The sequence below is a fragment of the Pangasianodon hypophthalmus genome, chromosome 19 (genome assembly GCF_027358585.1).
Source record: "Pangasianodon hypophthalmus isolate fPanHyp1 chromosome 19, fPanHyp1.pri, whole genome shotgun sequence".
In the NCBI taxonomy this organism is placed as follows: domain Eukaryota; kingdom Metazoa; phylum Chordata; class Actinopteri; order Siluriformes; family Pangasiidae; genus Pangasianodon; species Pangasianodon hypophthalmus.
Genome location: NC_069728.1, coordinates 12,493,233 through 12,516,235, shown reverse-complemented (window position 1 = coordinate 12,516,235; position 23,003 = coordinate 12,493,233). Strand labels below are relative to the sequence as shown.

At 36.5% G+C, this 23,003-nt stretch overlaps 2 protein-coding genes and 1 long non-coding RNA gene across 4 annotated transcripts; 2 read left to right on the top strand and 1 right to left on the bottom strand.

Annotated features, from left to right (window-relative positions):
• Positions 1 to 6,026: 6,026 nt before the first annotated feature.
• Positions 6,027 to 12,702, top strand: saysd1 (SAYSVFN motif domain containing 1). 2 transcript variants are annotated; one of them, XR_003403339.3, is made up of 3 exons: positions 6,027 to 6,341; positions 7,004 to 7,397; positions 12,422 to 12,702. XR_003403339.3 is itself a non-coding variant. In XM_026923854.3 (2 exons), the coding sequence occupies exons 1-2, from the start codon at positions 6,189 to 6,191 to the stop codon at positions 7,334 to 7,336; spliced, it is 486 nt and encodes a 161-aa protein (XP_026779655.3). In that variant the 5' UTR covers positions 6,027 to 6,188; the 3' UTR covers positions 7,337 to 8,972. The 2 variants fall into 2 exon arrangements, 1 of the variants encoding a protein (XP_026779655.3); XM_026923854.3 differs by lacking the exon at positions 12,422 to 12,702 and having other exon boundaries at positions 7,004 to 8,972.
• Positions 10,243 to 22,583, bottom strand: LOC113532427 (dynein axonemal heavy chain 8). The gene is made up of 18 exons (XM_026923852.3): positions 22,472 to 22,583; positions 21,401 to 21,490; positions 20,044 to 20,178; positions 19,056 to 19,140; positions 18,286 to 18,437; positions 17,988 to 18,177; positions 16,441 to 16,601; positions 15,690 to 15,866; positions 15,502 to 15,615; positions 15,286 to 15,393; positions 15,099 to 15,200; positions 13,922 to 14,071; positions 13,650 to 13,847; positions 13,457 to 13,533; positions 12,603 to 12,702; positions 12,383 to 12,502; positions 11,253 to 11,388; positions 10,243 to 11,162 (listed from the first exon to the last, which is right to left on the bottom strand). Exons 2-18 carry the CDS (start codon positions 21,488 to 21,490, stop codon positions 10,999 to 11,001), a joined length of 2,259 nt encoding a protein of 752 aa, XP_026779653.3. The 5' UTR covers positions 22,472 to 22,583; the 3' UTR covers positions 10,243 to 10,998.
• LOC128321784 (uncharacterized) lies at positions 19,454 to 22,487 on the top strand. The gene is made up of 3 exons (XR_008305298.1): positions 19,454 to 19,545; positions 20,046 to 20,124; positions 21,416 to 22,487. It is a non-coding gene; the product is annotated as an uncharacterized LOC128321784 (long non-coding RNA).
• Positions 22,584 to 23,003: the final 420 nt, after the last annotated feature.

Here is a 23,003-nt window from a genome sequence, read left to right as displayed (position 1 = left end):
GGTCATTCACACTAGTATCTACTCCGATCAGCCATAACATTAAAACCAGCTGTCTAATATTGTGTAGGTCTCCCTTGTGCTGCCAAAACAGCTCTAACCCGTCGAGGCATTGTCTCCACAAGACCTCTGAAGGTGTGCTGTGGTATCTGGCACCAAGACGTTAGCAGCAGATGCTTTAAGTCCTGTAACTTGCGAGGTGGGGCCTCCATAGATCTGACTTGTTTGTCCAGCACATCCAACAGATTATTGTTCAGGGAATCTGGGGAATTTGGAAGCCAAGTCAACACCTTGAACTCTGTCATGTTCCTCAAACCATTCCTGAACAAGTTTTGCAGTGTGGCAGGGCGCAATATCCTGCTTAAAGAGGCCACTGCCATTAGGGAATACTGTTGCCATGAAGGGGTGTACTTGGTCTGCAGCAATGTTTAGATAGGAGGTATGTGTCAAAGTAACATCCACATGAATTCCAGGACCCAATATTTCCCAGCAGAACATTGCCCAGAGCATCACACTGCCTCCGCTGGCTTGCCTTCTTCCCATAGTGCATCCTGGTGCCATCACTTTCCCAGGTAAGTGACACACACGCACACGGCCATCCACATGGTGTAAAAGAATATGTGATTCATCAGACCAGGCCACCATCTTCCATTGCTCCATAGTCCAGTTCTGATGCTCACATGCCCATTGTAGATGCTTTCGGTGGTGGACAGGGGTCAGCATCGGTACTGTGACCAGTCTGCGGCTATGTAGCCCAATATGCAGCAAGCTGCAATGCACTGCGTGTTCTGACACCTATCATAGCCGGCATGAACTTTTTCAGCAATTGGTGCTACGGTAGCTCATCTGTGTGATCAGACCAAATGGGCTAGCCTTTGTTCTCCATGTGCATCAATGAGCCTTGGTCGCCCATGACCCTGTCACCGGTTCACTGGCTGTCCTTCCTTGGACAACTTTTGGTAAGTACTAACCACACAAAGCAGGAACACCCCACAAGACATTTCGGAGATGCTCTGATGCAGTCATCTAGCCATCACAATTTGGCCCTTTTCAAAGTCACTCAGATCCTTATGCTTGCCCATTTTTCCTGCTTCCAACACATCAACTTTAAGAACTGACTGGTCACTTGCTGCCTAATATATCCCACCCCTTGATAGGTGCCATTTAACGAGATAAGGTTATTATTATTAACAATGTCATTCACTTCACCTGTCACTGGTTCTAACGTTATGGCTGATCAGTGTATACACCACTCTGTTTCACTCAGCACTAAGTCTTGTTTGCTCGTTCTACATTGCTAAGCCTTTTCAAAATTCCATGTATGACCCTTCCCTTGTTTTTCCTTGTTTTATACTTTAGAAGATACACTTTTCACTTTAGTCCTTTTGGCCATGAACTGATTTTATTTCTCATTTTCTCACAAATAAACCGTGTTATTTTTCTCCAGTGTTCTATCGGTGTCTGATACACTTAATCTATGGGTTATATTGTTTTATCACCCAATGATATGACAGTGAACTCATGCACAGTATAGATAATACCATAAACACTCTTTATTGATGGATTGAAAAACAAAGAGGTTCAAATTAAATGTTAAAATAACATGTTAAAATTAAAATTAAATTACTGGGAAGTGAAGTTCTTGAAGTTCTTTAAGTTCATATGTGCAGCTCCGAGTTCCACATATGGAACTGTTCAAGTAGTCAAAAGGAATTAATTGGTATCCATATATGCAAATATATTTTCACAGATTTCAGCTAGTTAATATGAGCTAACCTGACAGGGTTTCTGAGTGCAATCATAAAACTAAGTCTGATGGCCAAGTGTATACTAAGAAATGTTTGAAGAGTGTCTTTGAGTTCTTATATGGGTTTAAAGACATGTCTACCAGTTTGACAGAAATGTTTTAACTGCTCTTGGAGCTGTTTCTCAAATCACACACTTTGCGTACTTTTAGTGTGAGTAGGGTGAGTAGGGTGTTCACACTGGAATAGTGCACTATTAACACCAGATGATGCGAGAGGACCACAGAGAAATGAAGGCAGTCATGGCTCATTCTACATACAGGAAGAGGCTTTATAGATTTATGGTTGTCCATTGTAAAAAGAACTATATAAATAAAAATTGAACTGAATTGAATTAAGGAGGCAAAGCCATCAGAGGCAGCTGCGGGATGAAATGTTCGAAATGGCTGACGCTCTGCTACATCCCCCAGGAGAACAATGCAGGGCATCTATGTATGATTGTTGCTGTGGAGGCTGTTTTTGTGAGTCAGTAATGTGAGAAAGCAGACAGAGATCTTTCATTTATGTTTACTGCAAAATATGACATTCAGTTTTTTCAATCTGAAGCATTAGTTTTCTACAAAAATCCACACATTGGATAAACAGGTACAAAGTGTAAAAATATAGTGTGTAGTGTGTGATTTGAGACATAGCCCAGCAGTGTAGAGGTTTGTTCTTTAGCAATAACTGCACCACAGACACACACATAGAGAGAGAGAGAGAGAGAGAGCAGGAACTTTTGCATTTTTTTGACAGATTCAACTCTCAAAAATAGTTTTGGGGAGAAATGGGAAGAAATTTGTTTGTTCTCTCTTTAAAACATATAGAACGCATGCCAAAATGGCTCGTGTTCTTGTGGCTGTTTGGATTTTATCTTATTTTCTGATTATTTTTTTAACCAGAAGAGCAACACAGAATGCACAGCTCACTGGTTAAAAACTATTTTGTTATTTTACATACAGTTTGTATGTACATACAGTATTTATTAATAATTTATTTTTCACTCATATCTCTGATAGTGACTTCATTTATTCAAAAGTTCATTCATTTATTCAAAAGTTAGTTACCAGACATGTGCCAATATTACATTAAATAAATCATTAAAAAAAAACAAATATCACTTGATTTTTCATGGTTTGCAATATTATTGTGTAAAAAATGTACAAATCTACAACAACTACTACGACTACTACAACTACTACTAGTAATAATAAGGATGGTGGTGTGGAATAATGTGCCTCTAATGTGTCTGCTTTGTCTCTGTAATGTCTCCTTTGCAGCAATATCAGTTTAAAAAACAGCATTTAGATTATAACACTTAGTTCAGAGCTCCGTTGTTGATTGGAAAGCATATTTTGCATTTAATTATGTTAATATGAGCTTTTTTGGATCTGGCTCTATTTCTACCAGTTCAATTAAGTGTTGATAATCTATCATTTATTTTATAGATCTACCAGTTTGCTTTTCAAACAGCAATGATCAGTGTATGTCCTACTAATGTAATGGAGAGGACTTGGGAGTTGTGTGAGAATCCATGTGCAGGATGTTTATCACAAAATACAAAACAGTGTCCAAAAAGAGAGCAAAGGAGAATAAACCAGACAAAGGGCAAATCCAAGGAACAAAGCATGGGAATAGTGATCACAGAGCATAAGACTTAGAAGTTACATGAAGACAGAAATTGGTAAGACTTCACGAATACTGAATGTTGAAAGGTTCAGATGAAGTATCTAATACATAATAATTGTTGTCCTGCAGGTCTCTGCAGTTAGGTTTCAGTTCCTATTTGTGCGATGAGGTCTACACACAGTAGCACGTGGTCTTGGACCTGAAAGTGGCTCTTCAATAATACAGCAACTCTCTGTCTGCCCATTTTTTTTGTGAAATTTTAGGCAGAAGTGGGATTTTTCTGATTTAATGGGTGGAATGCAGTCTTGTGGTCTTAACTGCATCACATCAAATTCCTTCAGAGTCTTGACCAGAGTGGACAGGGTGAGAGGACCCTAGCAGTTGATGGATGCCTTCGTTGATTATCATATTTTCTGTTTTGCTATTCTTGTCTCTCTTACCATCTCATTCTGTTTTTTCTCTCTACACAGGAATGAATCAGGGTAAAAAAAATCCACTTAATATTCTATGGGTTCTCAGCTCATCTCCACTGCAGTGATGAGTCAGTGAAAAGTCCTAAAGCTCAACACAAGGGCAGCAAAGTGGATGCAGAAAAGCTGTCACAACAGCTTAAAGACCTGACAACAAAATAGAAAAACAGTGTGGCAGGCCAATCCAGGTCTAACTCTGAGTTTAATAACATTGATCGTGATGCACATCCAGATTGCACGGTTCAGCTGGAGTTGGATTTAGTCCTCGATTGTTTAAAAAGTGTCACTCCAGGATGCACCAGCCCTCCAGGAGCTCTACAAACCATTAAAAACTCCAGTCCAGACTTTGCCATGCTCACATTCAGTCTCCTACTGTTTTTGCACACCTGTTCCTCACTCCCTTTCATTTAATGCTGTGTATAAATACCACATCTCTCTCTCTTGTTGTTTCCATGATTTTGATTCCAAGGTTTTGATCACTTGTCTTCTGTCTTGTCTACATTGTCCTGCTGACCATAGCCATTTGGCCATTTGCCTGCTTTATCATTATCCTACAGCCTCCTCATCATGAGAAAAGCTTTGGTTTAACAACAGAAAATAGCAGCATCCAGGGCAACAGGGAGTCTTGCTTTCAGTTTTTCATTCGTTATTTTGTTATTGTTAATTTTAAATGCTAAATCCTATGTTTTAATTAGGTTACTTTTCAGGTTACTGTCCTCTCTGTTTCACCTTTTTCCCTTGTCTTACTGATGCCCTTGCTCATCTGTCCTATTGTCTACATTACGTTTTCACCTAGATGTGAAGGTACCCCAGGTGCTGAATTTAATCATCTCTACCCACTCTAGCTCACGAGAGCTGTTAGCTGACCAACCGCAACTCAAGGCAAGCTGAGGCTATTCCACTTTAGGCGGGGTCACTGATATGCTGTGTGGTGTCGCATTTACAATTTGTAAGTGCATTTGGCTGCTTATACTCAGAAGAAAGCAATGTTGGCTATGACAAAAGAGTTGTGATGGATCAAGAGTCTATCTAAAGAACACTGGGCATGAGGCAGCAATAAACCCTGGATGATATGTTGTAGACACCGTAGATCATAAGGGCTTTCTATAGCTCATAACACCATCTATAAATCATAAGACTTTCTACTGATCATAGAACATTCTACATATCAAAGACCATAGATCATAAGACTTTATACATTTCATAAGGACTTTCTATAGACCATAGAACATTCTATAATCAGACATAAAGACTGATACAGATCGTAAGACTTTCTATAGATAATAGGGCTTTCTATAATTCATAGGACTTTATATAGATCATGAGGCTTTCTAGAGATTATTATTATATATTCTAGAGTTTTTTTATTGATCAGATTGCTCAGAAGAACTGCTTCTATAGGTTTCAACAACACTTCAGTATAGACCCTACTCTCAAAAGAGATTATAATTTTATTTATACATAGTAACTTATAATGTCTAACACTATCGTGATCAGAGTTGCAGTGGATCTGTAGCCTATTGTGTTCATGTGCCCTCTGGTGGTAAGAATCATAAAACGTACCAAATAATTAATTAAGGAAAGGGGCACTATTTACTAACCTATGACTTAAAGGGACAGTCCACAGTGGTGGGTGAGCTGGAATGTGTGGTCTAACTAACAAAGTTCATAAACACAGCTCTTTTCATCATAGAGGACACTTTTTTTAAAGACACCAGCCTGAGAAACTAACAGCTGCTTGCTCTGAACATTTTTATGTTGTGAGCTGTTGTGTACAAGATTTTTATTGCCCTCCTACAGTATTTGTCACATGAATAAAAAGGCAGTGGTAGTGATGGTAATCAAGCAGGCCTATTAATTCTTTATTTGTATTACTGAGTTGAAGTTACTACTATTAATAATAATAATAACTATCACGTAATAATAATAATAATAATAATAATAATAATAATAATCGCATAGTCATTTTCTTTCTTTTTTGTAGTATTACAGAGTATTAGTATTATTACACCCCTGTACTTACACAGTCCCACAACAGAACGCGGGATGTTATTAGCCAATCCAAGTACAGGGGCGGTTTGGCGCAATATGGGTGGGATAATAAGATATTCTCTGCACCTAACAAGTAAACAAAAACACACGACACTTCCGGGTGTTGCACTGATCGGTGTAACCATCGTAAACGTCCGTGTGCAACATATAAAACAGAACTATTTACTATAGCAAGTGAATTTGTGGACGTAGGTAATTTTTGGTAGAAAAACGCAGTTTTCTAACTAGTTTGCAAATTGTTTTTAAATGTTTGAACATGGAACAGAAGTTAGCAGAGTTCAGAGCTCGAAGGAAAGCCGAGAAGCAACCAACGAAAAGCGAAAATCAAGCTGAAAGTTGCTGCTGTGAGACTCCCAAAGCTCCGACTGACTCGAGCACGTCCACTGAGTCCCACAGCAATGGACAAGAGGCAAGCGTTTCCCCTTTTCCCTTACAAATACATCATCTCAATAACATGGTTTAGGGTGTGCACACATCTCATTACTAGAATCATTTACTACAGCAGGTCGGAAAAATTCGCAAATACTTGGCAAAAAAGGAGCATATGTTTTAAAGACCATAACTGACCTCAGATCGCTTACTTCTGCGTTCACACAACATCTAGACACGTGAGCAAATCAATCTAATATCGGCTTATCTCTGTCAAAAAGAACTTTTTTTTTTTTTAAATCGTTGGTCACTGGAAAGAGGTGATTGGTATATTCAGTGGAATTTAAAATAAATGTGGCTAGGAGTGAGGAATTTATGCAGATAACATTTGATGAATGGCTGTTATATATAGTTGGACTCTGTCCTCCTGCCCCTCAGGACAAGCTGCCAAAGGTGGGCTTGTACAGAACTTCAGCTGTTAATGAACTGCACATTAAAATGAATACACACATAACACAGAGAACACTGTTGGTTTAGTAAGTGAGCTAACACCAGGTATCACTGAACCCAGTCTGCCACTATTGCAGGTCCTCCTGATTGCTACTCACTAAACACTTTTAAGTGTGTGATTTGAGACTCTGGGTTCCATTAGTTTTAGTGTTTCATCATCAGGTTACTGTAATGAGTGAATTCTTTCCGCAGGAAAACAGAGACTGGTTGCTGGACAGCGCTGTTGGCCGCTGGCTCGGCGTGCAGCGTTTGGCTTTCACCAATCTGACCATGCTGAAGGTGTTACTGTGGCTTGTGTTGCTGGGTCTCTTCTCTGAGCTGGACTTTGGGCTGCCCTTCTTTCTCCTGTCTCTGTTTTACTGGCTTTATGAAGGTCTGCGGAGTCCAGGGGCGAGAAGGCCTGGTGAGCTGAGCGCCTATTCGGTGTTTAACCCCAACTGTCAGCCCATCCTGGGCACACTCACTGCAGAACAGCTGGAGGGAGAGATGGGTTACAGACCATTAAACAGCAGAGTGAATACATAACACACTACTGCCAAACTTCAGAATGAACACGGCTGAAGTTTGGATCACCCTGTAGAAAGATGTAATGTATTTTACGCCAAACACCACACACATACACTTTATATACACACACACACACACACACACACACACACACACACACACTTTACAGACAAGGCCATGAGTAACATAGTAAATTAGGTTTTGAGTATTAGCTGATACCCTATACTAAGCTTTCTTGTGCCAAAGTTAAGTCTAACTAAGTTAGGTTTGTATATACAAAACCTAACCTGACAAAACCTGGTCAGTGACTGTTTAATAATAGTAACCGGTTTATTAGGATAAAAAAAAAAAAATTATTTCAAATGTTTTAACCCTTTCATGCATCAGTTGTAACAACCTAAATCAGGATTTTCCCCTCGTTGTTGTTATTCTTCTTTAAAAGGTAAAAATAAAAACTATGGGACATGATACATTTGAATGTTCAATATCAAGTAATATCCTACTGAAGAGAACACAATTATGTGAAAATTAAGAACATAAATAAGAGCTGGCATTGTCGATAATAGGCTGATACCAGCAAAATAAATAAATAAAATAAAAAATAAAAAGGTTGATCTGATACTGTAACAAATGGAGACTGGAATTGGATTTGAAAATTTATTTTTGGATCTGGAAATGTTTAGATGTAAAGAGACTTGACTGTTTTTTCTTTTGTTATGGTTGATTACATTTATACTTTATTATATTTACAGTGCAAGTTATTTTGATGTGAAAGAATTTAACTGTAAAGTGCTTCAGTTAAACTTGTCCAGAAAGCTTGTTTCTCATAACAGTTTTAGTCAACAGAGTTTTATTATGTTAAATGCCAGTCTTTTGCTCTCCCACAACACACAACCCACGGCCTGGTACCAGTCTGAAGCGTGTGGTCGGAAACCCCTGCACTAGCATACCAAACGTGACAAAGCTGCAAATACTCAGGTCTGAATAGTTGTTAATATTTTTGATTTTTTTAAAAATATATATGTAGCTGTTTATGTTTTTTATTTTCATTATTTAAAAAAGTTTAGAAATTAATTTAAAATTTAGCCAATTCAAAATAAGACTGTAAATAAAAAAAGAAATAAAATATCAGTTCACATGTAATGTTGAAAGCACTTTTCACACTTCAGTGTGTCCAACAGACATGTTATTTTCTACTTATGAGTCATGGATATTGCGTAGAGACTCTATAGTCTGTACCATCCATGCACCTCATTCAGGTCAGTAATGGACCTTGAGTGTTTTTGAGAAGCTCATTAATGAAAGGCATCATCATCTTCTTGTATTCTTCACTGAGGGATTTGAAAAACAGCCATTTCCAGGCTTTAGCTTCCACAGACAGACATTTTTAGTGGAGCTACAGAATAAAAGTGAAAAGTTTAAAAAGATGCAGAAGCAACAAATCTGTATGGCTCATTTGGAAAGGTACACATTTGAAGGCAGGTAATCCTGTTATATCGTCTTCATTAGATAATGAGACAACAACGACAGTACCATCTCGGTGCAGCCATTTTATTTGATTATGTTTACTATTGAAAGTGAAAACTAATGTTCTGTAATGTGTTTGACAGTATACACCCAACTGTTGACAACTCAATAAAGCTTAAAAGGATGATTGCCTTGATGTCAGCAGTTTTTTCTTCAAATGTCACATACTGCAAAATTTCATCCATCTTTCTGAGGCACAACACAGGTTTTTGACTCCACAAATCAGGAACACAGATATTAGACACTCCAGAATATAGGAACACAGGTTTTAGAGTCTCTAGAAAACATTTCTTACATTGGCCATTAGGCTGCTTAGCATGGTAGAAGGATTGAAATCAGGAATCGTCTAAGTTGCTATAGTTCTGAAGAGAACTGTGGGTGATTTGAGTGGTGATTATCTTTAAAGGCAACAGACTGCTGCTGTCATGCTGATAGTACCAAACTAGCAACTTAATGTTTGTAACTTAACATTTCTTACTGTAGTCAGCTATAGTTAGCCAATAAATTGTTCCATTTCAATTAAATCAAGTAAAGGATACAAGAAAGCAGACAAACTGCCTAAATCCAGTTAATTAGTATTAAACTCTTACCAGTGCTTTGGGTCCATTTTTTTCTTCTTCTGCTTTTTTTATTTTGTGTTTTTCTGCCCCAGATAGATATGAATGCTTCTGGAGCACTGCTTCTATGTGATCTCTTTTGATGTTAGTTAACTAATTTAGTCACCGCAATGAGGCCCCCAGTGACTACCTGATACATAATCCTTTTTGCCAAATGATAAAGTTGTGCTTATTTGCTCATCTATTTAAAAAATTATGGGGTCCTTGGTGGCTCAGGGGCCCTAAGCAACTGCTTGTACCATTTATAGCAAGAAACAACCCTCATTGTACCCTCCCCTACTCTCCTTAAACCTGACATGGTGGAAATGCTGATTTTCCTGTCTATGATTTAAAAAAAAAAAAAAAAAAAAAAGCAAGAAAAAAATCAGTATCACATATGTCTACCATGCTCATCAACATAAAAAAGAAGAAAGAGAAATCTGTAGAAATTCCTAGAAATTCAGCTTGACAGCGACCAAGAACAGCCCAATTTCAAATCAGACATAGAAAGGAGCTCAGATTCCTATGCAGAAGATGCTTTTCAGTTATATTTTTTGTGTTTTGTTGGTCTTGTAAAGTTATTTACTTCATAATGTGCTTTATAAACTAGGTGTCTTTATAAACCAGAAAATATTACCTTTTTGGGGGGCATTATTTACCAGCAACGATCTGCACTCCCTTAAGAAAAGCATTTTCTTCATAGGAATCTGTGCTCCTTTCCGTGTCTGATTAAATATCGGGCTGTTCTTGGGCAATGTTGTGATGAATTTCTTCCAAACTTGGTCCAAAGTAAATCTTTTTTGATGTCTAAATGGCATATTTTAATCTAAAAATTAGGTTGAGGCTGGAAAAAAAAAAACGTACATGGTGCAGCAATACACAGTAATTGCCCAGAGTGCACTGCCGTTTTAGCTAGAAGAGTGACCAAACCTCCTCCACCAAAGGGGGCCAAATCCATATTTGGGGGGCCAGGGTTTTGGAATGGGATGGTCAGGTGTCTGCATTTTGGCCTTATAGTGTGCAGTATATGCAGTTTTCCACATTACATTTATGATTTTTGAAACTATAAGCCAAAATCTAACAGAAATATTAGAGCTGAGGGGAGAACGAGTTGGGTTTTAACTCTAAGTGCTAGCTCCAGGGCCGTAAGTGTTGGGCTGAACATAATCTACTTATCAGGACCTTTCAAATGATGTATGGCATGAGTACACAAAACACAATAATTTTTAGTAATGTTTAAATTTTTTATGAATTGAAAATGGACAACTGTTTGTTAGTCGCAAATGAAACTTTAATCATTAATACTGCTTTGTAAATTCCGGATCTGTTCCTTTTTATTAGCCGTAGATGAAGCATCTGACATACAAGTCTCTGTGAATGAGCCATGCTGTTATGGAAAATTAATCAACAGACAGATCATCTGACAATCAGATTTGAGAACACAGCAGTGCTGTGGTATAATCTAATCTAATCTAATCTAATACATTTTTGGCATCATCAGACTATAAAACTCAGGGATTTTCTCAGTTGTAGCCTTACAATCGACAATAAATGGAATTATGTGGCTTTTAAGTGTGTTGCTTTTGAGGTGAAATACAGAGCCTGCTCAGAAACCTCCATTCCCATTTTCTGCATCAGTTTGGTTTCTCTGATGATCTTGTGTATTTTAGCTTCAAAGTTTACAAACAGTTCTTGCATCTTAGGATGGGCCACCTGCAGGGCTTTACAAAGAAATTTAGTTATTAACATTTGTGTACATTATTCTTAATACTTGAACATGTACGCATAAGAGGGACAGTAAAGACACTTACTATCCTTCAGTTCTGAGACCTCCTTCATCCAAGCCTTGTGGTGAAGTATCTCAAACTCCACAAACAGAGCAGCAGTTTTGTTGTACATCTGTACAACTTCCTTTCCCTCAGGGGTGGACAAGATGTCAGAGTATTTCTGTCCATCGTATGGATTCAATACATGTTGTAAGAAAAAAAGACAAATTGCAGTTAACTGGAAACAACATTTTGTCCCAGCAGGGAAGGTGTTTTACACTGAGTGGTGGAATTTTAAACAGCATACTACATGTGGCGTGCACTAGAATGAGAGTCAAATCATTTTACTTTTAACAGAGAAAGTATGTTGACTGTGCAATGTTTTATACCACAACACAGCTGAGTTCTCGAATCAGAAGTTATTGATCAATTTTTGTATAACAGCTCAGCTCTGAGAAAAGTTAACTGTAACTATAAAATAAACATGTTTATATTAATGCACTGTTTGTAATATCACTCCTAGTAACATTCTTTCTTTCTTTAACAAAGAACAGCGTATAATCATTGATATGGTGAAGTTTTCAGTTAGAAGACGTTTATTTGACATTTATATTACGTTACAGTAACTAAATACAGTCGTTTCCTCACCAGGATCTCTTTTTTTTCCTCTCTTGAAGTGAATGAGATTAAAAACCCACAGCTGGTCACGCAACTGAAGACTCGAGTCTTGCGTGTTTTGCATAACATTAAAAGTGTGACGTGTTGTTCATTAAAACATAACAAATTGTTACTGTTGGCAAAACACTGTGGTATAAGAGGAATGTGATCTCCGACGTACAAACTCAAAAATTACTCAAAATACTCAATGTTAAAGTTTATTTATTTCTTTAATTTTCTGTATATTATTATTATGCTGCAGCTGCTAAGACTGTGGCCCTATCTAACAAGGTTAATGTTGCTCTGTAATTTAGGGTACACACTTGGCATAAGACCAAGACCATATTTCAAGGTAGAATTTAGCTAGATTTACTTTAAAAGTTATTAACTGGATATTTGCTGCACTCAATAATTCCACTTTTAGTTGATTCCGTCATAGCAACAAACATGTCCCACTTCATTTTAAATATCAGTCATCTCAAGGTGAATATGTTTGTACACTTGATCTCAGTGGTCACCTCGAAGTTCCTGATGGGCTCCTGTATTTTATTGAACAGATTCCTGACCCAGAGAATCCCGCCAGCCACTGGAGGTATGTTTCTGCCGAGAGGAGGGTCTTCTCTGTTGGACTGGTAGTGCTACAGACATTAACAACAAAAAAAGACAGTATTTAAGCCACACTTCTGCTTCTGAACTGGGTCTATGAGCATCAAATCTCTCTTAAACACATGTAGATACCTCTTTTACATGTTCAAGCTCTGAGACGAAGCGGTTCAGAATAAGGCTATAATTCTTGGAGATTTCCGCCTGCAGCCAGGGCATGTTCAGTTTCTGAAACCTGTAAAACAGATATAAACACCAGTCATTAAAGTCTCCATGAAATTAAACTTGGTATTTCAGTGAATTTTATATGAAGATCTTAAAAAATTTTTGTAGCTGTTCTTATTTTCAGTTCACTATTTCCATAAAAACAGTAGAAAAATCTTTTGATGTACTTATCCAATCTGCATCTGAACAAATGTTCTTACAACGCATTAGTCCTGCACCAGGTAAATAAACTGCATGTGTCACTCTACAGCAGCAGCTAGTTAGCACCAGACATGGGTCATTTATTTAGTTTTAGTCTTTAGTTATGTTTCGCCTTCCAAACGTTCCCTTGTGTGTTGAAAAGATAGTTGGGGTTCATGTGTCTGTGTTCAAGTCCTACTCCAAATTCTTAATCTCAGCTCAAACAACCTTACTCTCTAAACATCATGGCTAAACTAACTGTGACGCTCTCTGGGCTATGTAGTTAAGTATGCACAGTTAACATGTGTTTATGACACAGCACATAAGCGAGCATTCGGAGATACTGAGGCACATTAGGTCATGATTTAGGCAGAGTTTACACATTGCTAACCTGGAGGCTATAACACTCTACTACTTGTTAGCTATTTTAGCCTACAGCTATAGTGCAAAAGGACACAATTAATGGACACCATGACCTAGCTGATCAACTACCTGGTTTGAGAGGGACATTACAATTAATTTGTGGCTGAACTGCTCCTTTAACATGATCAGCATCAGCACAATTCTTGTATATCACAAAGTACCTTTGTAAAAGGTTCAGGGCATGATGACATGACTGTATCTTGGAAATACTTGAGCTCATGAAATCCTCCAGTTGAAGCTGGAAAAAAATTCAATGTGTTGCACATTGTATTAATAAAATACTACACTGTTATTAAGCATTCACTTTCAGAGTAATCTTCGATCTGAGTCACTGGTCCTTAAAGCACAAATTACCACCAGGTTATTTATCTGTGATGTGAACTCGGCAAATTCAACTTCAAACTCTTTATTTCCATGATCCAGCATGTTGTCCTGTTTTGTTTTCATGTTGATGTAGATGTTCTGAAACTTTGCAGCTAGAAAGTCTATTCCCTCGATCTTCGAGTGGCTTAGCAAGGAGAATGTTTTCACGGCTGTCATCATCTGAGATATCTGGAAAACAAATATGTCATTATAGTCCAGCTGGACCAAGGCAAATTTAGATCAAATTAGAAATGACTATTTACCTTCTTTAGCCTCTTGCAGAATCTCTCAAATTTGCCCAAAATGGGTTTCTCTGACACCTCAATTGGTTTTCCTGCAGGCTTCTGCTCAAGGATCAGTTCCTTTGTCTTGCGGAAGCAGGACTGGTACTCTCGAAATAGGTACATACACCCCTTTTTACAAAAGCACAGAATCAATAAGTTAAACTGTGGGACATTCTCCATTTCCCCATCTATCTACCCATCTATCTATCTGTCTGTCTGTACATTATCACTCCACATGGCTCGTAAACCAGGCAGTCTTTAATCTGACTGAAACAATGTTTGCAAAACAGAAAAACAGTATTTTAATTGTTCTCTCTTAAATAATTTCCTAGCCATTTTACCTATTAATTATACAATTTCATACTTCCACAATGAAGCTATCTTCAAGTGGTTGAATGAATTGCATTATTTTTCTATATCTGCATGGTCTGGAGAGTTATTCCGCTTAATTCCACAGCGATGTGCCAACAATTAAAATGTTTAATATTCATTATTGAACGACACATCGCACATTTTAATGGTTTATAGCTAGATTTAATATTAATAAGGTCTAAGAGACAAGTTTGTTTCTGTTTATCGCCTACATTATAGCTGCAATAAACCCTCATCACCCTCTCTCTCTCTCTCACACACACACACAGGTCAGCTTGTCATTTTAGTGAGAAAATGGAAAGCGTAACCACGACTGAGAGTGCTTACAACTGCGACTCCTTCCATAAATGTTAAATAAAATGTCTCCACATCTCCACAAAAAAATTCACCACATCAATGATTATAAGAATTAATTTGTTAAACATGTTTTCAAATAGGTGTGAAAACATTTTAAAACTATTATAAGTTTTTTAACTATTATTATTATTACTATTATTAATGAAGATTCCAAATTATGTAAATTCACTGTTGTATTCTCATTAAATACTGGCACTTACATGATAACTCATGTAAAGTCCCTAAGGCTTATAACTTTAGATTATGGTTTGTGCTTTTTCACAACTACCTTGTCACACCTATTGTGTCTAGTCTGTAATCAAAAATATCTTAGGATCATTGAGTTAAAATTGTTTAATTATTATTGAGACCCTGAGACACTGCTTCACTGGTACTTCTACATCTTCTTACCATGGACTTACCAACTTAAACCACTATTTAGTATTACCTGTATCTTTTTTATTATGGTTTCCGTGTCCTGATCCCAAATTTGAGAGCTACCATTATCAGTGATGTATGCACTGCAGCCTGTTAGCATCAGATTTGTAACCTGTCCAAAAATAGGATTATTTCCATTATAAAATTAAACTAAACTGGTAAAACTCAAACTATGGAAACTAAAGTAATGAATTTACTTTGATGAACAGTAAAGTAATATGTTGAGAGGTGCTGCAATATCTCGAGACATACTGCATCATGAAGATGGAGTCTGTGATTAACTGGATACTCTTGGCCATAGTGACCTACGTTTGAAATACAAAGATATGCACAAGAAATAAAAAAGTAATTGAAGAATAATAAGAATATAAGAGTTATTTATTTTAGGGAAAGATAAGTGGATCAACACTTACTGGATCAAAGCTGTAAAGAGGCTGACAGTTTTTCTCTAGCATGGACAGAAGTTTTACAGTGTCCTTTGCCTCGTTTAAGTAGTCTGTTAATCTGGTATCCAAATCCCGCCAAATCTGCACAACAAGAACACAAACATTATCAAATGAGAAAAAAAGTAATAATTATAAAGCACTTGGTGTTTACTTACCTTCAATTTCTTTGATTGGTTTACAAGGAGGGAATTCAACACGGTTTTAAACTCGGTTCCTTTAATTTCTTCAGTGATGGAACGCAACTTAGCAGATATCTTCTTCCAGTGTTTCAGTTCTGTTAAAATCCCTGATGCCTCATCCTCTTTTCTTATTTGATCACTGTCTGTGAGCACCTGAAATACAACCGTTCTCAGACTTTTATTTTTAATACAATTAACAATTTCATGTGTAAACACTAGAAGATAATATCAGTCTGTAAATCTAGCTGTCATTCAACTTGTCTATATATGTGTCTACTGATCGATTGCTTTGCCTATAGACAGTTAGATATGCACACAGACAGACAGACAGACAGACAGACAGACTGGCTTATCAACTGGCACAGCCGACTGATAGAGACATGTTCAGTTAGTTCATCAACCTATAGATACTAGATAGACAGACTGACTGACTGATAAATGGATAGATAAATATATATATATAGAGACAGACATATAGACACACAAAAAATACAAAAAACCATGTGCATAAATCATATTACTTAAACAGGGAATAAAGTGGAAAAATGACCAAACACAAACAATCAGTTAAAAAAAAAAAAAGAAAGAAATACAAAATGAAATACGTGTTATGTAGACGACTGGCGTATGTAGTGCTATAGCATTATTGTTATGCTACAGCTATTCTATTTCAAATACTGACTGTTAATGTCATGAGAACAGTAAGTTTTCACATGAAAGTCTGCACCTGATCAATCTCTTTGCACCACATCATCAGAACTTTCTCGCATTTGCGCATCATGCTCACATCTTCACCTGCTGCTTTCATGTCATCAGCAGTCATAAGTCTGGAGAAGTCAATACCTGAGGCCTCTGACAGCTGAACACTTTCCATCATCATCTGAGCTTCTGCAGAATAAATCAGAACACATGGCTGCTTAAAACTGGGTTAAGATGTAATCCGATGTGTTTTTGGGTGGATGTGTTATATGTTTGGATGGACATTTTTAATTTATGTTTAAAACCAGTGTCACTGATGGTTACCTTATCTTATTATAACTTTTTTTTACTATTTGTTTTAAATTCATGAATGTACATTAAACACATCTCAAGTGATTTTTACTCTTAAAATCATACCTACATATTGTTAAATAAATTATTGTAGAGTGCCTTTCTCTGACTCACTAACTCAAACCCTGTTTTCACTGAGGTCGATCAACTGATTCATTATTAATTGATCAATACTTAGTGGTTGATTACAAAGCAGAACAGTACATATGTTACAGTTTAGTGAGGTAACATAGGCTTACACTCATAAATCTGCTAGCTAACGGCATGCGTAACAAAAGAAGAGGCATTTTACAATACATGCTATTAATATGTTTGAATATCTGTAGTCATCTGTTTGCAATCTGTTGATTATCTGAAACTATGCAGAAATATGCTGATTATTTTTTTATTATTATTAATCACGGACTATGCCTACAAAACGTTATTCCCTCTCATGAGTACTTCTTCATTATCTCTGCTGAGGATGTTCATACAGTTGGGCAACAAAATCAGTGTCTGTTATGCTGTAGGGGGCACTCTGCTAGCATGATTTAGGTAGCAACATGCAACTACACGTTTTATTAAAAACCAAAGACATATTCTTTGCAGTGACTTATCAGTCTAGTGGGAAGTGTTGTGCTGTTATAGGAAAATAATCCACGCTGGGTTGGTGTGACATGGCCTGATGTGAAGCAGAGGTACCTGGTTTATACCTGGTGTTTGCCGAAGCTGAGATGTTTCTTATGTACATCCGGAAGATTTAAAAATGTCATTCACTAGATGGCATGTCAAACATATAGTAATATTTCAAAATATTAACACACAGAATCCGATATTTCTAATACCAATTTATAAAAAATTATAATAATAATAAAAATAATAATTTAATTAAACAAAGAGGAGATTAGCAGCGAATAGCAGTGAAGAGATTAGTAGCAGAATTAACACAGTTAAAATGAAGTTTATCTAGATTTCTGTATCTATTTCAGTACTTTGTTTTTGTAACTTACCTTTTTTAAATTGTTTTTTAATGTGATATTTAACTCGTGACGTGATTTTTTTCCACTTTCTTTTTAAATTTTTTTTATACTTATGTATTATTTATTATTTTTGTCCTCCTTTGTATAATTGAGCTCTTTTGTATACTTTTGTATTGTTTTTTTTTTCTTGTTCTTGTCTCTATTTCTTTCTGTTACAAGAAATAAATACAAAAACTTGAGGGGAAAAAAGTAGTTAAACCCTTACCATCTAGGAAGTTAATGTAGTTGAGTATGGCATTTTTAAAATTCTGCTTGATTTTCTCTTCATCTTCAGTGTTGGTCAGGATGCCCCAGTCTTCTGTTGCACATATTGCAGGTAAATACACCTTTGATAACAAATCTCGTTGTCCCATCAGTACACCCTCTGAAGCATCGAGCATGGAAAAGCTGATCTCCTAAAATAACAATGTACTGGTTACTTCTGAAATGAGCTCAGATTACTACAGAAATGGTGGACAGATAAAGATGTAAAAGAATATGCAGATGCAGAATTTCAGCCTCACCTGATGGATGGTCTCTGAGTTGATGGCAACATTCACGTTGTTTCTCATAAAAAACAGACAAAGCCCAAAAAGAGTTGTCTCTTTTAAGTTTGCCAGAAACAGGCGCATTATTTTGGCTCCCTCTTCAGTGCCAGGAAAAGTGCGACCACATTCTAATACATGAAAGGATTTTTGAAACAATTTATATATTTGAGACAATTTATATAATATATAAAGTTAAATTAAACTCCTAATTGATCAATAAAATGTACTGTTTTAGCCAATAACTACTAATAATGAAGTTACTGATAACCATTTGGTTACACCAGTTGATCTGGAATACTGTTACTGTACTGTGTAGTTGGTGTATTTGTTACATCTGCAAGCACTTGTGTACTTTAAGGATTAACATGATCATGGGTTTACTTCCTTAACTGTCTATTAAACAATTCAGGACATTTTAAAGAATAGCAGTTAAAGAAAAAAGGTTTCAAATCATGTAGGCTTTAAATACATATTTTAAACTTACTTTAAACATACACGTTGTTTAATGAACTGTGCTAACCAGCCCAGATTATTATAAATATTTCATAGAAAAATGCATACAAATCTGTTATTATCCTTTTCTGAATCATTACATTATAATATAAAAGAAGTTGCTAAAAAGAAATATAGCTGCACATAAACAACTCTGAAATAGTGCTTTCTTGTATGAGAACAAACTCTGTCAAATGTTTTAATAGAACCAAACAATATTCACCATCCTAGAGAAGTCTAGAGAAACCTCTTACCTATTCCTGGTACTTCAGATTCTTGGTACACAAATGCAATTGTTCTTTCCCCTCCCTTGACAAAGAAATCATCAAACGGGGCTAACTATTGAAAGAACAAATTGTCCTGGTTAGTTGATACATTTAAAGGGCTAGTTGGACCAAAAATGTTCCCCAAATGTAGTCAATCAACCAAGATATGTTTGTTGGCTAAAATCTGTACATTTTGTACATTCTGAATATACAAACTGTAAGGGGACAGCCAGCTCAGCCTTGTGCCATCACTAGGGTAGGCACAGAGTAAGCAGAAACATTGCTAGGACAGCTTCTGCCACTAGAAGGAGCCAGAGAGCACTTTCTTTATTATAATCAGAGGCAATCAGCGCCACCTGTGCCTGGGTCTATTTAAGGTGAGTTCAACACTCAGTCAGTGCTCAGTTTGAGCCAATCTTGCTAAGTACTGGTGTGCAAGGCTCAGCTGGTAAACGCTGGTAACCCTGGGTACATCTTGGTAATTCCTCTGGCCTCTCTAGCTAACTATTGAGCTCCCTAAACTCTCTCTCTCTCTCTCTCTCTCTCTCTCTCTCTCTCTATATATATATATATATTGAGAGAGAGAGAAACACACATACACACACACACATATATATTATATAAAAGTTTTAAAGATGTTATTCTCCAGTCTCAGCCTAGACTTTTAGTGGGCCTGAGCTCTTAGTTTATTCTTGGGCCTTTGGCTCAGCTCACTCGGGTCCAGCCCTGTCTCTCTGTGGGTGGCTCACTGGGTTGAGTGCTTGCCTCAGATCCCCAGCTACAAACCCTGCAACCCGCCGTTACACAAACAGATTGAACTTATTGTGTAACAGACCACAGAAGTTATAGCTAAGCTAATTATTAGGTTAAGACAGGGGATTTAAGGCAGAAATAGTAAGCATAGGATGTGCCTCTGACCAGACTTATTGTAGGAAATGGATATATATATACAGTGTAAATCTGCCCTAAAACTTACAGATGGTGCATCAAGAACAAACTCTTCAACCACTGCATCGTCCAGACACAGGACAGCAGCCAACACTTCAATAATGTACCGGTGAGCAGCCTTCAGAAGACTTTGTCGGCTCTCCCTTGCTTCTTTGAATTTTGCCTAAAGAAGGGGGAGTATGATAATCTACATAAAATGATAGCAAGTGAAGATATCTTGAACAAAGTACAGGTTATATAATATTTCTCATTATGAGATTATTATATAACAAATAAGACTATTAAGCCTATTTCTGCACATATTTTCTAATTTCAAGCTTAAACATTTCATTCTATTTGCAGATAATTTGGATTTTTTTTTCTAGAAACATTCTAGAGACATTCAAAATAATAAGAATTATTTGCCAGTAGAATAAGATATTTTTACTTGTATCATTTTTTTTTCAATGTAGTGGTAGAAAGTGTAATAATCAGTGCTAATTACTGTGTTTTGAACTAGGGCTGTTGTAATTTATCATGATATCTGTATATATTGCACATCACTGATATTGCTATTGCCTTTTATAACATTTATTTATTTTTTAATAACAGTTACAACCTCTGATTGGAAGCAGCTGATTTTGTTAGTTTTATACTATTTTGAATCTTTGAAAAAGTTATTTGTAAAATACAACATAGTATATTCAGTGCTAAAAGATTTAGTTTTGATGACATTAAATAAAAAACAGCTTTTCGAGTTTTTTTTTTAACTGCAGCATTACTGTTTTGCTGGCAGTTTATTAGCAAACCTATATATTATACATACAGTACTGTGCAAAAGTCCTAGGCACATGCAAAGAAATACTGTAGAGCAAAGATGTCTTCAAAATTAATGAAATTAAATGTTTCTACATTAAAAAAAAAACTTTAAGAAAAATGCTATAAAGAGCAGTAAACAGTAATAAATTAAACAAAGTCAGTATTTGGTGTGATGACCCTTTGCTTTAAATATAAAATTATCGTCTCAATTTGTACAGTTTGTGCAGTTTTATAAGGAAATGAGCTGGAAAGTATTACTGGTTCTGCAATTTGCTCAGACACAGTTCTTCTGGAGACTTTGTCTGTCTCACTTGCTTCTTATTATTGCAGCAAAACCCAGCAGCCTTCATTATGACATACAAACATTTGTCTGTAACATTTAATTTTGTGCTAGAGAACTAATGGAAATCTAAAATGTTTTTATACTGACTCGATAATGAAGTCATGAAATAAAAACCTATAACAATGTTTGTACTAAAAAAAAAATGGGGTGCCTAAGACCTTTGCACAGTACTGTGTGTCATATAAGTGTTTTCTAGTATCATGGTGTTTTGTCACATCACCCAAGTCTTCTAATTTGATCTCACCATTTTCTCTGTCAGGGATTCCTGAAGGGACGGCACGCTACTAGTAGAGCATCTCGTGAGGTCCACAGTGGGCTCTATCGAGCTACTCATCTGCAGAAAAAGTGCAATAATTCTTTAACACTGACTGAACTGATGCCTCCATTTGATGATACAAATTAGAATCGAGAAATGACAACCATCCTGCTATTAACTGCTTACTAGCATTACAAAATTATTTTTTTCCCAGAAAGTAGAAACTGTGGCTTTCTATTATGTGTCTGTCTTTTTTTTTAACTACTGTGGTTACTGACATACTTCTAATAGTCTATACTAGTCATACTTCTAATAGTGGGTCCAACTTTGAAGGAATGTGAGTGGAGATTATTGACCAGACTCATTGTGAGTGTGTGTTTTTAATTACTATATTATATGCATATGCCATGCTTAGCAAGCGTTTATTATTCGTTTCATCCAACGTTTTTGCGGCAGCAAGGAATTGACAAAGGAAACTTGATATTTAGGAATAGCAAATAGATAGGAATAGATATTCTTATAACAACCATATATACAGGAATATTCCGATAATATGCCTGCACGCTTATAAACATCGTATTCGGAATATGGCTGCAAGCTGAATATAGACATTAAACGGAATTTGATGTGCATGTAAACGTAGCCAGTGATACACAAATAAATAAGTCATTTCCTGTCAGGATTTTTATCTGCTCAGTCTGTCAGGATGTGGGGTTTCCACAAACACACACTTTTTTTTTTCTTTTCAAATTTGCTATCCTTGAAAAGAATCACCTATTAATAAAATCTAGTTAATATTTACACCACTTAGGTTACTGAAATTGGGTAAATATGAGGTTAGTCAGAATTAAATGAAAGCTTTAGCTAACGCTCAAGTTAACCATGTTAGCTAATGCTGGCTAATACCACAGCTACTCACCTGACAGCTGACCTACTCTAGCAAATATTTAAGAATTGTATAGGTTTTCATAATTCGTTTAATTCGAGCATTCGGGTAGTATTTCAGCTTTCTTTTTTTACTTTAGTGCAAACATTATTACATGAACTGAAATTACTTACGGTAATAAGGTCGCTCTCTAGAGCGTTAGTAAGAAGGAACTCGTTATTTTTTGAATTTCAACCGACGCTTTCCGCAGCAGCGCTCGCGAGCTCAGTGACGCGCTTTCAGTGGAGTGAATACTACAAACCTGCACTGTGCTGAAATACTCTTTAATAGCATTAAACCTACGAGTTCGCTCATGATTCTGTGTTAAATTATTAGACTTGGCGCCCCAAATTATAGAAGAACCTAAACTCAGAAGCAACAAAAGTAGCAAATGATAACTGAGCACAGAGAGACGAAGAAACCGGCTTTATTATTAAAAAAATAAGAATAAGTTTAAACCGTGTCACTCATATTTATAACGTGTGTTTGTACAAAATATTTGCTTGTGGATCTTGTAATGTGGTTTACTAATTTTAGTTAATCACGAAAGCACTTAAACGTGCTGCTGCCATGATTAAATTTGACCTTGATCGATCAGGCACTAGGGCCATGTGGTTCTATGACGAGTCCCGGCTCCTGTTCTAGGATTGGCTAGTATTAGGTGAC

Coding starts and splice junctions, on each gene's coding strand:
- saysd1 (XM_026923854.3), top strand. CDS start 6,189: ATGGAACAGAAGTTAGCAGAGTTCAGAGCTCGAAGGAAAGCCGAGAAG. Junction 6,342..7,003: donor CCCACAGCAATGGACAAGAG/GCAAGCGTTTCC, acceptor TTCTTTCCGCAG/GAAAACAGAGACTGGTTGCT.
- LOC113532427 (XM_026923852.3), bottom strand. CDS start 21,490: ATGAGTAGCTCGATAGAGCCCACTGTGGACCTCACGAGATGCTCTACT. Junction 18,438..19,055: donor ATCTGAAGTACCAGGAATAG/GTAAGAGGTTTC, acceptor TTCATGTATTAG/AATGTGGTCGCACTTTTCCT. Junction 18,178..18,285: donor ACTCAGAGACCATCCATCAG/GTGAGGCTGAAA, acceptor TTGTTATTTTAG/GAGATCAGCTTTTCCATGCT.